The following is a 17,639-nucleotide window of genomic DNA, read 5'->3' on the forward strand; positions in this document are numbered from 1 at the left end:
AGAGTAAGCTGTGGGAAGCAGTGGGCCACAGGGATGTGCTCACTGCCACTTCCCGCAGCTCCCATTGGCTGGGAACAGCGAACTGCAGCTACTGGGAGCTGCAGTGGCCGTGCCTGTGGACGGTCAACATAAAGTCTCGCGGCCTGCCAGCGGATTACCCTGATGGGCTGCATGCCGAAGGTTGCCGACCCCTGCTATAGTGGCATAGGTATAGGTGTCAATTTAAAAAAATATTATTATCCTCAAGGATGTCTCTGTAGGACAGAATAGGAGACTGAGAGGTTAAATTAAAAGTTACAAATGGTGGCTGAGTAGGCAGTTGTTTTTTGCAAAATCTGTTTTTCATACCTTTATAAGAATAATTTTAAAAAACATTTAGATTACCTTGACCATAGTATAGCTCCTAAGGTAAATTTTATTGCCATATTTTGTGGTATCATTTATAAACCTTAATACCAGATTGTAAAATATTGAATACAATTTTTCTAATATAATATCCATAACAGTACTTAAATTGTGCTTTAGTTAATACATTTACTCTAATATTATCTTAGTACTTCTACCTTCCACCAAAATAGTAAGTTTATAACTTGTAAATGATACTAATGCTTCTGCTACATTAATCCTGTATTTGCTTCTCAAGGCTTTCAAGGAATACACAAGTGATGATATGAATGTAGCTCCTGAAGATAGGGTGTGGGTGAGAGGATGGTTCCCAATTCTCTTTGAGTTATCCTGTATCATCAATAGATGCAAATTAGATGTAAGAACCAGGTAACAATCCGTATTTGTGATTTAAATTTTCAAGTGGTTTGTTTTTCTTGTTTATGAGCCTTTAAAACGTTTTTAAAACAGATGGAGGTAATTGTCTGTTGGCAAACATAACTGATCTGACTAAAATCAGAAACTTGTATATTTGATTTAATTGCTATCACTTTGGGAGGATAGGCAAGTGCTATAAATACATTTTAAACATGCTGAAACATTAATTTAAAAAAATCTTGTTTTTTCTCTGAAGAAACTTTTGACTTAAGTTAGCTTTGTTACTTAAGTTGATGAAGATCCATTTAACATGGATACATGCTTTTAGAATGATCATACAATAGGTGAAATACTTGACATTATGAAATGGGCTTCTATTGTATGTCTGTTTCTCTCTTAAAGTCTGTGATAGTCAAACCCAGTGCTGATTTTAGTGCCTGTTCAGTAAAAGTAAAACAGTAACTTTCCCTCCATATGTTAGAGGTTGTAAATTAGTCAGAATCATTCCGTTTTAATTTTGACACAGTAGGCCAACTGTGTAAACAATCAGTATGCCCTGAACTCTTGTTAAAATAGGAAATTAGTTAGGTTAATATGTTTTTTCCCCTGGCAGTTTTACCCATTATTTTGTTGTTGTTAAACAACTATGAACAAATAGTGTAATAACCAGGTTTAATAGTAATAGAAAATTATGACAAAATCCTATAGGAACCTTTTCTGGTTTCTGTTGAATACTTGAATTTGCATATTTTCTTTGAGTATTTGCTAACTATTTTCAAGCCAGGGCAGATATTGTAATGGAGTCTGCAAATTGGTAATTGATTGCAGAAAGAGATTGAAAGGGAGAAAAGTTATACAGTACTTTCCCACACAAATCTAATTGTTTTTCATTGAATGCTAGTCTGCCCTTGTAATGTGTTTTTTATATTTATTGAAATTTTTAATGATGTATATGAAATGTTTGGATTTCCTTTTTCGTAAAGGAAGTGTGTTTACAGTGTGTCAAATAATGTGATAGAAAAGTAAACTATATTTTAGATTTTTGAGGTTAATTCTTCACTGTCACTAACAGGAAACAACTCAGATTCAAATGTAACAAAAAGTACGTTTAGAATTCCAGTAACTGTAACAAATAACTTATACAAATGTATTTGACAATTTATAATTCTATATACCTGTGATAAAGACTGGGAAAGAAAACTGTAAAGCCAAATTTAGGCACAGCCCTAAAAATCAAGAAATGTTGAAAGAGATGCTTGTATGTTTACTTGAAGGGCTCATTATTGGGATGCATTTAATTTTAATGTTCATAGTGTAAATAGATGAAAGGAAGAGGGTTTGTAAATGAGTTGCTGCTGCTTGTAGCTAAAAGATGACCTGAACAGGAAGATGGGACTGTATGCTTTGTATTGTCTCCTTCTAATGTATAAAATAAAGTATGCTTGTTTTTACATTTTAAAGTATCAGAAATGTGAAGGCTTCTTTTCCTTATTTGTGCTGTATGACCTGTTGGAGGTCAAAGACGTTGACTGGAAATATTCCCAGCCCTTAATTAAAAGGGTGAGAGGTGGTGAATCTTTACTAGATACTTTCTTCTTAACTGTTTCTGGAATATTTTTACATTAAATGTGTTACTAGAAAAGTTTTTAAAAAATCTTAATAAAAACAACTTTCTCTCTCAATTAGATTTCAGATGCATGGTGTCTCATGTCACAATATTCCCAGTTCTCTTAGTCTTCCTGGGGTGGGAAAAAAGATGAGACCTGAATTTCTCAATTAAACAAATAAGTAGAATCTTGTCTGTTCTTCACAGAAAATCAAAAAGGGCACAACCCAATTTTTTTCCTTTTACAAGTCACCTTGAATATTTCCTAGCTTCAGGTAGCATTTGGAAAAGCTCACTTTTTAAAACAAATTATACACTGATTTACCTTGTGGGTACCTCCATTCATAATATTTTACTGTAAATTCTGACAAGTTACAAAAAATTATAAAGAGTTTATTCAGGTGAAATTTGTGCCCTCAGTTTTCTATCCCTTGAAATTAAACTTAAAAATCCTATTCAGTTTGAAGTGCTCATGAATGCTTGCTTTGTTTTCCAGGTGCCACTTCAATTTCTAAAAATATATTTTTTTAACCTGTTGACTTTACCACTCATTTTTTTAAATAAAAACAATGTATAGAATGTGTTTCATGCAGGTTTTGAATATTATTATTATTAGTGTAGCAGTGTGACATCTGTGGCATATAGTGTTTCTTTTTATGGTTCCTCATACTTGTGTGGTTTTTTAATTGCAGGGGCTTAACAGTAATGTTTGAAATAATGAAAACATATGGCCATACTTATGAAAAACACTGGTGGCAGGATTTGTTTAGGATTGTCTTCAGGATATTTGACAACATGAAACTGCCAGAACAGCAGACAGAGGTAAAAAAAAAAGCGGGGGGGCAGAGGTTGAGGGGGAGAGATTTTCATAAGATTCACAGCTAGGGGGAAAAAATGTTCCTCACGCATAAAGCCACACCCGTATGTCTTGTGAATCAGAATGTTTCACTTGTTGCTAGAACTACCTTAATTAATTGCATTACTGTTCTGTTGAACGTACTCAGGATCTTTCTTCTTATTTGTATTGTAAACCACATCTGTATAGTGAGGGATTATAATTCCATGTACTAGGTTATAATAGATCCTTATTTTGCATGTTGGAAGAATGGGTTAGGAATTGGTAATTGCAGGAAGAAAGATCAGACACAGGGGATATGGTTGAACTAGGCTGCAAATTTATTAACTGATGTCATCTGGGAACTATCCGTCAGTAACCCATTCAGTGCAAGTAATCCTTCCTTTCATAATCTGCTCACCTGGTGGAGGGTACCTGTTGCATGTTTCCAGCCCATTTCTGGGATCTCACTGCACGGCATGCATATGAAGGTTATAAGGGGCTGAAGAAAAAGAGGTTGACACCTCTCCGTACCAGACTTCAGGAGCTCCTATCCCATTCCTAGTTTCATCAGGGGAAACCTTCCTCTAGCTCCCAATTCCTGTTATCAGGGAACCAGACTCCCTATCGAATGAGTACCTGCACTGGACACTTGCCAAGTTGCAACTTCTAACCTACCCACTAGGTCCCTGAGCTGCTGTAGGGAAGGCAAAAAACTCTTCCTATGCTGGCCACTCTGGCAGTGAGAATAAAATGTCTTCCCCAATTTAAAAAGGCAACTCGTGCAACATCCGCAGCAGTTTCAAAGATGTCCTCCCCAAACCCCAGATGTGGGAGCTGTTGTTCTGTGCTGGGAGTGTGGGGTGCCCTCTCCTTTGGAACATGGGAACCAGTGGGCTTCCAGTGCAACCCTCAAAGCAGCCAGTCAGCTAGGATGCTGCCCCCAGCAGTAATCCCACCTTTCAAATCCATGAGAAAGCTGAGCTCCCATGAGCAGGATAAAATGGAAAGATCCTGAAAGAAACCACAGAGCCCTCTTCTCCCTGGAGGCCCAGACAATATCCCTCCCCCACACCTCTGAGGTGGTGGGGGGTGCCACTTGCTTTTAAAAGCATTAAAGAAAGATCATCTCGGTTCTGGTAATTTAGCAATTGCTTATTTCATACATTTCAGCTGTGCCATATACTTTTTATCCTAAGGTAACAGATATAATAGGTTATAAATATGGTCAAGATATCAACTACTTTTGGAAAATACGTAGAGTTGATTTGTGAAAGGCCAGATTTTCTTTTTCTTTGTCAAATATTAAGATGTAGAAAAGTTAGCTAATTGTGAGTGAGACTAACTTTAATATTAGCATCCATTAATGATTTACATTGTTTTCAAATAGTAGCAAAAAGAAAGGGAGTTACTGTATGCTACATTTCTTATATCAGGTACTCTTTACATTTACATTACTTAATTTCTCCTTGGGATCAGGTTTTCATGCTTTCTTCCTTTATGCTATCAATGGGTTAGTGAAGCTGATGTTCTTAACCTCACAATAAGCAGGGTAAAAGTGGAGAGACTGATTTTAGACCACCCTATCTGCCAAATCCATGCAGCATTACATGTCGTTGTGGATAGTAGTTGCAATTTAGTTTAGGGATAGCAGTAGGGATTAAAGATAGAAATTAGGAAAGCGGTGCAGATGGAACAAGTACCCAATAGCTCCCCCACAGATGAACAGGAATTGCCTACAAGTTAAAGTAAGACTTTCACGCATTCTTAATAAGATACATTAGAAACTTTATAGTAGTACACACCTCGCTATTATTTTTTCTCCTAGAAAGCTGAATGGATGACAACTACTTGCAATCATGCACTTTATGCAATATGTGATGTATTCACCCAGTATTTAGAAGTACTTAGTGATGTCCTCTTGGATGATATATTTGCACAGCTGTACTGGTGTGTGCAGCAAGGTAAGACTGTACCAAGTTTGTATTAAACAATGCTAACATTTTACCCTGTTGGGTACAAACAAACAAATGCACTGTTTTCTATTCCAGACAATGAACAGCTAGCACGATCTGGTACCAACTGTTTGGAGAATGTCGTCATTCTAAATGGTGAAAAGTTTACCCTAGAAATCTGGGATAAAACGTGCAACTGCATGCTGGATATCTTCAAAACCACAATCCCCCATGCGTAAGAAAATTCCTCTCTTTATTGTATAATTTGTATTGGCTATTCTTTTTAGAAGATAATTTGGATGAGGGCTCCATGGTTTGAAATCAATTTCATTTTCTATGGGTGACCAAAAAGTTGTGATGTTTTTAATATTTTTTTTGCTTATTTGTCAACAGAAGACTAAAAATAAATGGTCTTTTAGAACAGCAAATTGATTCAGAATAACAAGGGGATTCAGTGTACTTTTTCTGTATATTGTAAGTGTTAATCAATTGTGTTTAAAAAAAAAAAACGCCTTTGAAATATAACAAGGGAGGTTTTTTAACAGGAATTATTGAGGTCTAATCAAATTTTTAAAATTACAGCTTCACTGAGGAACAATTGTATCTCCTGGTTTTATTCGCTTCTTCTCTTAGTCTTATTTATTGGACAGTAGGCCTTTCAATTTTTTAAGTACACATGAAATAATCTAACAGCAGTTTTGCCATAAAATATGCTAAGTGAAGTGTATTCGAGTAAGCTTCTTAATTTGTCAGGGAAGCCAAATAGTTGGTTCATCATCTTCACACTTGCCCAATTTTAATCTGTTTACTTAAAAAGCAAAATAATAATAATAATAAAGGGGGGGGGGCAAAAGGAATTAACAAGATGTTCTTAGTGTGACGCATTAATCTCTTGGTCATTCACTTTTGTGGCCTTTAACCTTTCACAACCCTCATACATTTAATTCTTTCCTTGCTGTGTTATATCTTAACTCTGCCTGTAAGCTTCTTGGGGAAGGGTCTTGCCACTTCAGCTACAATATGCCATGCATGCTTATGGGGTGTGAAAAAATAGAAAATCGCTGTCACTGTTGTCTGAAACTAAAATCCTCCAACACCCCCCGGCCCCAACTCCCTCCCAGAAGGTGCATCTATACTGTAGGCTTTTTTCGGCAGTGTGTAGTGTCCATAGCTGTGTAACCCCTCAGCAGAGGTATAAATAGCAGTGGAGATGGTGAGGCACAGTTTAGGCGACTAGAGTAAAGAAATGCCTGAAGGGTATGTACTTGAGTACATGCCCTGCACGACTCCCTACTTGCCCAAGCCATGCCTCCACCTTTAAGCAGTGTAGTATCCCACTGCTGGAGCCTTCCCTACCTCAGTGAAAGATGCCAACAGTGGGGAAAGACTCTGCCAGTTCCCCACTGCTGGAGCCCTTCCTCACCACAACAAAAGGTCCCGGCAGTGAGGAGCTGCTGAACCCTTTCCCCACAGCCTCCCTGCTTCCGGAGCCTTTCACTGACACTTGTAGCCACACACCACAATGTGGACATAGTGAGCTTTTCATGCCAGCACATCGCTAAACATACATTACACACCACCACCAGTGGGGTGTAGTGTAGATGAAGCCAGAGTGTGCAACTCCCTACCCATTCTGAAGTCTCACTGTCTCTGTCCTGACTCATGTAACAACACTGCTGGGCCTGCACATGACTGCTGGCTCCATACCATTTTCTCCTTTCCCAGGTTTGTCTTCCTGATGTTACCTGGCCCAGTGGAGGGATCAGTAACTGATAGTGGGGGAGCTGGGATGCATGAGGCATTCAGGCTGAAGTGCAGAGGGAATTGCAGTGAAGGGGGACTTTCTCCTCACAAATATCTCACCCTGCCCTGTCTTTAGTGGCTAGAAACCTCTTCAACACACCACCCAAAGCAACACAAAATCCACAGAAAGGTAGCCAGTTCCCAGATGTTTTAGGTTTTAATTTAATAATACAACTCTTTGAGCTAAACCAATAATAAATTTCACATGCTATCAAAGCATCAGATTGTGTGGTGGAGAAGTGATGTGGCTGGAATGAAACCACCACTGTTTCTTTTGTTGGTGTGACCGAGAGTGACATTTGAACCCCTGTCTCCAGATCTGAAAAGTCAAACACACTAACCCATTGTGTCAGCTACCATGTACAGTTTTAATATGAACTTGTGCAAGCAGAATGTGTTAAGTCTTCATTTTCACCAAAGTACTAAGCTCCTTCACTGTTCTGTGGATTCATACAATCAGACATTGGCTGCTCCGTAACAATTTCTGTTGTGGACCTCTTATGCTGGTTCTTTTGCATTGTCTACTCAGGGCATGTCTTCACTACCCGCCGGATCGGCGGGTAGCGATCTATTTATCGGGGATCGATTTATCGCGTCTAGTGTAGACGCAATAAAATTGATCCCCGATCGCTCTGCCGTCGACTCCGGAACTCCACCGCAGCGAGAGGCGGAAGCGGAGTCGACGGGGGAGCAGCAGCGGTCGACTCGCCGCTGTCCTCACAGCCAGGTAAGTTGACCTAAAATACGCAACTTCAGCTACGCTATTCGCGTAGCTGAAGTTGCGTATCTTAGGTCGACACCCCCCCCCCCCCCCCCCCCCCCCGTAGTGTAGACCTAGCCTAAGCATCTGCTTTTAAGACCTGCATAATGCTTCAGTTTCCCTTTTGCTGACATTTATGATATTTTGCTTCTCTGGCTGGACACATTTTCCACGAATGTTGTGATTTTCTACCACATTTTCCATATGTTTCCATTCTCTTTTTCCTGTCTGTCTTCTGTCAGAGTTTCCTCAGGTTTTCATTTTGTGTTTCTTCTTGAGCTTTATAGGTTGAAATTTTTGTATTATCACAAGCATCCCTGTGTTCCCATTTATATTCTGTGGAGATGCGCAGCCTTCCCAGTGAAACATCATCTGTTTTATCAGTGTTTTTACATACAGTCTTCTGATCAGTATGTCGTCTGCCTCATCTTCCAGGGCATATGAGGACATTTACTTGGTACCCATCACTGTTACTGACAACCCTGATGCAACATGAAACTGCTCAAAATGACCTGTTCATTTTAGCCATGTCTTCTCAGCAAAAGTTAAGACTTTCTAGAAGGGTTAGTGGAAATACTGACTCCATTTCCCTCAAAAATGAACTTTTCTTTGCAGGCTCCTTGTTTTCATCCTGTTTTTCTGCTGTTTCTGTGCCCTTAAGTTACCTTATTTTTCTCCCTCCATGCCTGTGGCTTCCTTCCTCTTCCAATGGGAACTGGGCCTTTTTGCTGTAGCTCTCTTGTGACCTGCAGTCTCCTCTTCATGCAGGTCATATTTTTCTGTCCTATCTCTCCTCTTTGGGCTGGGGCTTTTCCTGCCCTCACAGCAAAGAGCCTGTACAAAGAGCCTCAGCTCTCTCCTCTTTCTATTCTACAGTGCAGCCCTGACAACACAGCTTGTTCTGGATGTTGCTCCAGTGCTTGGGGATGAGGAAAACAGCCCCTCCCAGCTCTGAGTAACTTCACATACTCTTTCTTCCTTTCTCCTTGTTCCGACACTGTTTGTTGAAGTGCAGGCAGAAGCAAAGAGCACAGAGGTATATATGGTTGCATCAAGGGCAAGGGCTTTATTGCTAATAGCGTGGAAGTGGTTAGTTAATAAATTAGCATTTATTCCAGGTGTAATGACTTCAGTATTAACTCTAGGTGCCTTCCAGCATACAAACTGACTGCATTTGACCCAATGCCTTAAAAATAAGGATATGACTAAAATGCAAATGAAGGTGTGATTGCAACTCAGATAGGTACCTTTAATCTTGCTAGCTCAGCTAAAACTAGCAGTGAAGAAGCCCAGCCAGGCCTTCTGGGTACATAGTTATGTTGCTAGTCGGCACTGAAGCTGTGCTGCTGTAACTTCACTGCTAGTTTTAGCCATGTTAGCTGGATTAGAGCTAGGGAGGGTATGCCTACCCAAGCTGCAGTTATGTCTTGGATTCAGTGGAAACGTACCCTAAGACCCTGTATTCTGTTAGTAACCTTTGAACCAGCCAGCACTTTACCTCACACTATTTTTAATATTGACAACTCAGTAAACCTGTTTTTATGTATTGTATTTTATATCCCTCTAAGTATGAGAAACATTGTGATTGCTTCAAAAGTTATTTAATAGGTGAGTCTTCATACATGGTACTGGAATCTGCCAATGTTTGACAGGCTCTCTTTGTCTATGTCTGTATTTGGAGCTGGGCGTGATATTCCCAGCTAGGCTAGACATACTCTCGCTAGCTCTCATCGAGCTACTATGCTAAAAATAGTATGTAGCCACTGTAACATGGGCAGTTGCAAGCAGTGGCACAGGCTAGCCAATCTGAGTACAAACCCACCCAGACTCTGTGGAGATGGATGTGTGGTGGCTAGCCCCTGTTGCCGCTTGCCGGTGCCAATGCTACTGTGGCTACATTGCTCTTTTTGTATGCTAGCTCAATGAGAGCTAGTGAGAGACGGTTTACTCCAGCGGGGAATCCCACTGCTAGCTCCAAGTGTAGATGTACTCTTTGTTTTCAAAAGTGATTAAACAATCCTGAAATGATACTACTTGTCTTTCTTTGAGAAGCTCTTTGCTAAGTAATTATTTTACTTATCACTTTTGTGAAGAATCATGTGGGTAGCCAGGTAAAATGGGTGTCCTGGCATGCTTTCAAATTCATTGGGTTATTAATTCTTCAGTATCTCAATTGCTTTTGCAGAAATCATTGCCCTACCTTTGCTCCTGTACTTATGCAACATGGTGACAGTAGAAAAATCCTGCAATGAGCCCCACCAGGCCTGTGCACACACTTTTGAGTATGTCACAGGCATCAGATTCTGGAGCCCTGGATGGAAGTCGTCTTTGTTACAAATCAGAAGAAATAATATAATCTGTACAATTTATAATTTTATTTAAACTGAAGCCATACCCTCAGGTGTGCCAAAGCAGAGTTTGGCATAGCTGAGATTGATAGAGGCAAAATTGACCCTCCTCTTATCCTGGTCCTGGCCAGGAGCTGGGAACGGGCTCCTGGCAAAAATTAGAACAGTCTAACTTCTGCAGGCACTTAATAGCTCCCTAAGGCCATTATGCCAGTGAGAACTGTTAGAGTGCAGCATGCTCTGGGCCCACTCTTTCCCACCTCCTCCTTTCACAGGTAGTGATGGTGACTGGGTAGCATAAAACCAACTACATTGGCTTTAGCCACCTCTATTCCAGAAGAGTTCCCAGCTACCCCTTTGTGACAACTTTCTGCCTGCTTTGTGTTGCCTGAAGACTTTTGTGACTGGGACTTTTGAGATCTGGGTTCAATTCCAAGCTCTTCCATAGAATTCTTGTCCGTTCTTGTCTTGTCAAGTCATTTAATCTCTCTGGACTTCAGTTCCAATTCTATTAAATAAGAAATGTTAGTATCCCCTTCTCCCACCCTTTATCTGTCTTGTCTAGTTAGGTAGTAATGCTCTCTGAAGACCTTACAATGTGCATGTACAACACCTGGCACAGTGGGGCCCTGATCTCAGTTAGGAAATCCAGGCACTGCTGTAATACAAATAACTCACAAGGATATTCTTTAGTGTTTGCAAAGTGATTTGACATCTTAAGGTGAAAGTTAAGGAAGTACAAAGTATTACTGATACTGTTGCTCTGTACAAAGTACAAAGTATTACTGATACTGTTGCTCTGTATCAGTTATAAAGTTTACAAATAACACCAGAGGTTGGTTTTTTTGTTTTGTTTTTAAAGCTAAGAACTAAAGTAGTTATAGTTGGAAAAGTGTGAAGTAAACATTTTTACTTTTATTTCTTGCTCATAACTGAAACAAACTATATTTCAAAAACAGTATTTAAATTATAGATTTCTGGAAGCATCTATTAACAGAGTATATTTTTGCCTCCCATTTTTTATTCATTTTTCATGCCTTTTATCAATTTCATTTCTAACAATACTAGACACAGGGCAACCATTGCATACGAATGTGTGTCTTGTATGTAAGTATCTAAATGTGTGATTTGTGTTTCAAAACTGCTGAGTGTGTGCTCTTTGTCTTTTCAAGGCTGTTGACTTGGCGACCGACAGGTGGAGAGGCTGGCCCTGTATCTCCATCTGCTTTGAGAGAGAAACAGCTGGTATGTTTTATAAAAATGAGTTTTAATTTTTTTTTTAAAGCTCTCACGGGTTTCCCTTGAATATACATTGTTGTTTGGAACAAGTAAAATGTGCTTCGTTTAGATCCAAATTTTGATGTGGTTTGGTTGGAAACGCTTTTCTAGATAATGTACTTTAAAAAAACCCATTCAGTTGCCAAGAAATAGTGGTTTTTCAGTCTGTTTATGCAGTGCTCATACATTGTGTTGTGCAGAAGTAGGTAAGCTATATTCCAGTACATGTGCACATTCCTGATAACCCCCATAGATAGTGGTGGCCAGGCTCCTTGGACGATAACATTGTTTTGATTTAATTTAAATAAGAGTGCATTTATCTTTTTAGCTAGGCTAGCACAATAAAATCCATAGTGCATAATCACAGAAAATCGTTGCACTTCAGTGATTTTTTGGGGGGTTTCTCACAGATTGTGTTTCATAATAAGAATATAAACTTTCATTTAAAAATAAATAAAGTTTGTAGCCCATCTAGTCTCAAAGCCTTGATGGTGTAAACTGACATGCTGTTGTTTCTTTGGATTTGCATACTTATGTGACTAAGAGATTGAGTCCCATTGATTTCAATGGAACAGCTCATGCTTTTTAAATTAAGCACTTGGGTAAATCTTCATAGGACATGGGGGGCCTAAGTCTCTGCATGGGTGAAAAGGTCCATCTATCTGGATGCCATTGCAGGATCAAGGTCCAGAACAGTAACACTAAGATGTGAACTTCCTCCATTTCTCTTCAGGGGTCTAGTTATAGCAAAACACAAATGTGAACTGTTTCATTTCTGGTTGTATTAGACCTCTAGCCAATACTCTCATTCAGTGTTGTTAGATGTACTTGCCACATCCTGATGTGCGTGAAGTGCTTTGAACGTGAAAAGCACTATATAAAATGGTAGATGATGGCAGTATTTTTGAACTTCCATTTGAAATTATTAGAAATAAAGCTGAAAGTTATACAATATGTAAATAATTGAATATTGCACTGGATAGTCCTTGATCATTTGAATAAACTAAAAAGCTGCTGTTGTCCTTTTAAATTAAAGTAGCATCACAGTGATGTTTTATAAAAAGCCCAGAGTCTCAGGCTTTGTCTTCATTGCAAAAAAAATATGTGTTTATGTCAAGTTAGCTATCTCAATGTAAAAAATGTACCTTTTTCAGTGAGGACGTAGCCTTAGATCCTGTGGTATGGTTTGCTGGGGTTTGTGGATTTTCATGATCAATCAGCAGTTAAGTTTACTCAACTTTTTAAAATAAAGCTGTTTCACAGTTTTCCTGTGAAGTAGGTAGGAAGTATTATACACGTTTTCAGATGCATAATCTGAGAGACAGTAGTTGTGACTTGCCCAGTTTCGTGCAGTGAGCGAGGCATCAGCAAAAACTGGAAATGAAATCCAGAAGTTCTGACTCCCATTCCTCCATAACCAGTAGAGTACTTTGCCTCCCATTATTTTGCATCTGAATGGCCCTCTTGTCTTAGATTGTTCCTTAAGTGTTTTGAATGCAACAGTGCTGGGTATTATACACAACAGTATAAAATCAAACATGCATTCATCTAAAATGAGGAGAGGAGTTGTCTACTGTTTGATGAATACCCAACCCTGGTTACTATTATTGGTATGCTGTAATTGTTTATAAGTGTCATATACTTAGATTTAAATCATCATAGTCTCAAATTGCATTTACTGGACAATAGACACTGGAAATATTTGCTTATTGAAAGGAATAATAATCACACATCTATATAAACTACTTCAGCAGTTAATGATAGAATATTCTTATTTCTATATTAAATTACATAATTTAATATTTCTACCTCTTCCCACGAGTACTTAAAAATGAAAGGCAGGGAGTAGTCTTAATGGTGATCAACAAATAGTGAAAAAATAAAATAAAATTCTTCAATTTAGTATGCAGAATACTCAACCCAGCAAGAATAAGGAAGCTATTCATATAATGTAGCCGCTTTTCTCTTTCAGGTCATCCCAAGTCATAGATCATATCTTGTCAGCTCTTGTCTTGTGACTCCCCTGTTTTTTTAGTATTCCTGATATACATAGCACAGAAATCTGCTGAAGCAGCTAGCTATCAAATAATAATAATAATAATATTTAATAGGGCATTTACCTGATATTTCCATCTGCCAAGCCAACATCTTGCTGCAGTAGACTTCTGTGATTTATACCCACCACACATCATGAGGTGATCATTCATGACTTCAGGGGACTTGAAGCAAATAAAGATTAAAGTTCAGTTATACTGCTCTCTTATTCTTGCTATTTGAAGCATTCCAAGATCTGCCACTTACATCTCTATGCCTCATTTTCACCCATTTATATATTGGAGAATGATGCTTCGCTGGGTGGGGCTAAGAATTTGTAAATAAAGCACTTGGAAGGAAGGTATAGAGCAATGCCAGGTTTCAGAATTATACTACACTTAATATATTTTAGTTAATCCAGTGAAATGTGAATTAAGCTTTTACTTGACATGCTAGTACATGGTCCAATGAAGTATTTGAAAATGGTAAAAAATGATTGTAAGTGCAAAGTATTCTCTTGATTTCAATATATAATTACATATTTTATCTTAGTTATTTGATTATATTACTTTGCTCTACATGCACGTATTTGAGAAGTTGTCAATCCTTGTCTTGGAGAACCTTATTACTTGAATTGGTCTTCTCCCAAAAAACTGCTATAGTGCATATTATATTTTTTAAATAATCACAATAATGAAATAGAAAACTCCTCAAAATTATTGTCAGTAAATTACAGTTACATTTTATTGAAAGTTGACCCATTGGTGAGCTTCTGTTCAGTTTATTTGATGTACCGACTGTTTATTTTATTTTCAGGATACAATATCACAGAAATCTGTAGATATTCATGATACTGTCCAGCCAAGATCTTCAGATCGACACCAAATTCAGCCCATTGTGGGGTCCACAGCAAGTGAAGAGATCAGCAAAACCAGACCTACAGCAAGTAAGTCTTTCTTTAAATAAAAAGAGGAATGCTTGAGAACACAAGGATTTTGTATCTGTTAAAGTAGTGTTTCTCAACCTGGGGGGGGGGGGGGTCGTCTCAGGATGGGTTTAGGAGGGTCACAAGTAAAAGTAATTTTTTTATGTTGCGTTGAATTGAAGAAACCATTGATGAGAATCCCAATGTACATAAGTGTGGTGTTGTATACGGGATTAAAACTTTCAAAGTTTCAGTTACAAGTTTGGGATACTCATGCTTCTAAGCCATTCAAAACATGCAAACATCTTCTGAAAGAAATGAACACTGAAGCTTTTTGTCAGATGAAAACTTGATCAGTTTATCTTGCAGGCTTCCTGCAAGTTCGGCAGACTCGACTTCTCTTTTGTTGAACAAATTAATTATCCACCTCTTGCCATGTTCTTCTTCATCAGGTGGGAAGTAATCCTGGAGCTGCTTTTTAAGTTCAAGTATATGTTCAATCATAATGTTTTTTAATTGTTTTATGTCCACACTCTTTTCATCAGCAATTGATTTAATGAACTTGCAACACAGAGGAAATGACTCGAAATTTCCACTCTGAAGCCGAGCAGACCAGGCTCCAAGCTTCTTTTCAAAGGCTCTTGCTTTGTCTCCCAACACAATTATGGTTTTGTGCTGTCCTTGAAAACTCATGTTTAACTCATTGAGATGATTGAAGATGTCTGAGTAAGCCAATTGAAGAAACCATGAATGATCCCAGAACGATTTAGCAAAAGGAGACCCTTGATCCTGTGGGATCATAAGTACTTCAGCTCGCAATTCAGAAAGTCTGCTTAACGCTTTCCCCCTAAGAGCTACCTCACTTCATTGTGCAAGAGAAGACTTTTATGAAGTGCACCCATTTCATCACAAACAGGCGAGCTGATAGAAATAGGCTTTTTTATGAAATTCACAACTTTTACAGACTCATCAAGTAATGCAACTCAGAAGGCTTTCCATTCGCAGCAAGTGCTTGCCGATGCAAGAAGCAATGGGTCCAAATTGCACGCAGCATAATTGTTCTTAATCTTGCAACAAGCCCACTGTTCTTGCTAGTCATTGCTTTGGTACTGTCACTGCATATAACAATACATTTTTTCCAGTCGATTTCAAAATAATTTGGTAGCTTCAGCAAAAATGTTAAATAGATATTCACCAGTCATGTGGCTAGGCAGCACGTTACAGAAGAGTATGTTTTCCTCAACAGTAGCATCTGAATTGTATCGAAGGAAAGCTAAGAACTGTGCTGATCCTGGAACATCTGTTGATTCATGAAACTGAGCAGCTAGGAATTCACTCCATTTTAACTTTTCTTTCAACTGCTCATGAATGTCATCAGCCATTTCATTAATATGCCTCGAAACTGTATCATTTCATAAAGGAATAGCTTTGTTTATTTGCCTCTTCTTGGCCGAGCATGCTTGTAACCATGTCTAATGCCACAGGAAGTATGAGATTCTCAGCTATTGTATGTTCCTTACATGTTTGGGCAATACAAAGTGACATGAGATATGAAGCTTCAAGAGCATTCTTACTGACATTCCTTGTGTTTGGCATCAGTGGTTGCTGGCTGTTCAAGCTGTTCCATTTTCTCTTTAACGAACTCAGGAGGCTTGTTCTTTAACTGTAGATGTTTACTTTCCAAATGCTGACTTAATTTCAAAGGTTTCCTGCTTTCAGCACTTAGCACTTCACTATACACAACACAATGAGGTTTATTTTTTGATTGCTGTAAAACTGCACATTAAATAGCTGCAATCATATTTTCTGCACTTTGCCTTCTTCATGCCTTCATTCTGCAAAGTACTTACTTGAGCTCTCTTTAAACATTTATCCATTGCACAAGAAGATCTTGCTGAAAAGCACACATACATATTTGCTAGCTGCAAAGAATAACAATAACAAATTACTCTATATTAGGGCTGTCGGTTAATTGCAGGTAACTCATGCAATTAAATAAAAAAAAATTAACTGTGATTAAAAAACATTATTGCGATTAATCGCACTGTTAAACAATAGAATACGAGAAATTTATTAAATATTTTTGGATGTTTTTCTACATTTTCAAATATATTGATTTCTATTACAACACAGAATGAAAAGTACAGTGCTCACTTTATATTATTATTTTTATTACAAATATTTGCACTGTAAAAAGGATAAACAAAAGAAACAGTATTTTCCAATTCACCTCATACAAGTACTCTAGGGCAATCTCTTTATTGAGAAAGTGTAACTTAAAAATGTAGATTTTTTTTGTTTTGTTTTGTTACATAACTGCACTCAACAAGAAAACTGTAAAACTTTACAGCCTATAAGTCCACTCAGTCCTACTTCTTGTTCAGCCAATTGCTAAGACAAACAAGTTTGTTTACATTTACGGGAGATACTGCTGCCTGCTTCTTATTTACAATGTCACCTGAAAGTGAGAACAGGCATTCGCATGGCACTTTTGTAGCCGGTGTTGCAAGGTATTTACATGCCAGATATGCTAAACATTCATATGCCCCTCCATGCTTTGGCCACCATTCCAGAGGACGTGCTTCCATGCTGATGATGCGCATTAAAGAAAAAAAGCATTAATTAAATTTGTGACTGAACTCCTTGGGGGAGAATTGTATGTCGCCTGTTCTGTTTTACCCACATTCTGCCATATATTTCATGTTATAGCAGTCTCGGATGATGACCCAGTACGTGTTTGTTTTAAGAACACTTTCACAGCAGATTTGACAAAACACAAAGAAGGTACTAATGTGAGATTTCTAAGGATAGCTACAGCACTCGACCCAAGGTTTAAGAATCTGAAGTGCCTTCCAAAATCTGAGAGGGACGGGGCGAACAGCACGCTTTCAGATGTCTTAAAAGAGCACTCCGATGCGGAAACTACAGAACCTGAACCACCAAAAAAGAAAATCAGCCTTCTGCTGGTGGCATCTGACTGAGATGATGAAAATGAACATGCATTGGTCCGCTCTGCTTTGGATCGTTATCAAACAGAACCCGTCATCATCATGGACGCATGTGCTCTGGAATGGTGGTTGAAGCATGAAGGGACATATGAATTTTTAGCGCATCGGGCCCATAAATATCTTGCGATGCTGGCTACAACAGTGCCATGCGAATGCCTGTTCTCACTTTCAGGTGGCATTGTAAACAAGACATAGGCAGCATTATCACCTGCAAATTGTAATCATACTTGTTTGTCTGACCGATTGGCTGAAATAGGACACAGTGGACTCATAGGTTCTAAAATTTTGCATTGTTTTATTTTTGAATGCAGTTATTTTTTTTACA

The 17,639-nt window shown here is 38.4% G+C and overlaps 1 protein-coding gene across 6 annotated transcripts in view; it reads left to right on the plus strand.

The window, feature by feature from the left end:
- The window catches only part of ARFGEF1 (ADP ribosylation factor guanine nucleotide exchange factor 1), a 181,877-nt gene that overhangs the window by 159,034 nt on the left and 5,204 nt on the right, over nt 1–17,639 (plus strand). For 3 of the 6 annotated variants that reach the window (XM_065397696.1, XM_065397695.1, XM_065397698.1), the window contains exons 29-34: nt 644–774; nt 3,061–3,190; nt 5,032–5,167; nt 5,255–5,393; nt 11,242–11,314; nt 14,198–14,327. In XM_065397696.1, the coding sequence (XP_065253768.1) occupies nt 644–774; nt 3,061–3,190; nt 5,032–5,167; nt 5,255–5,393; nt 11,242–11,314; nt 14,198–14,327 (739 nt within the window). Of the gene's footprint in view, nt 1–643; nt 775–3,060; nt 3,191–5,031; nt 5,168–5,254; nt 5,394–11,241; nt 11,315–14,197; nt 14,328–17,639 lie in introns of those variants that run through there. The other 3 variants (XM_065397697.1, XM_065397700.1, XM_065397701.1) reach the window with 2 other exon arrangements.

Source organism: Emys orbicularis, chromosome 2 (genome assembly GCF_028017835.1).
Source record: "Emys orbicularis isolate rEmyOrb1 chromosome 2, rEmyOrb1.hap1, whole genome shotgun sequence".
In the NCBI taxonomy this organism is placed as follows: Eukaryota; Metazoa; Chordata; order Testudines; family Emydidae; genus Emys; species Emys orbicularis.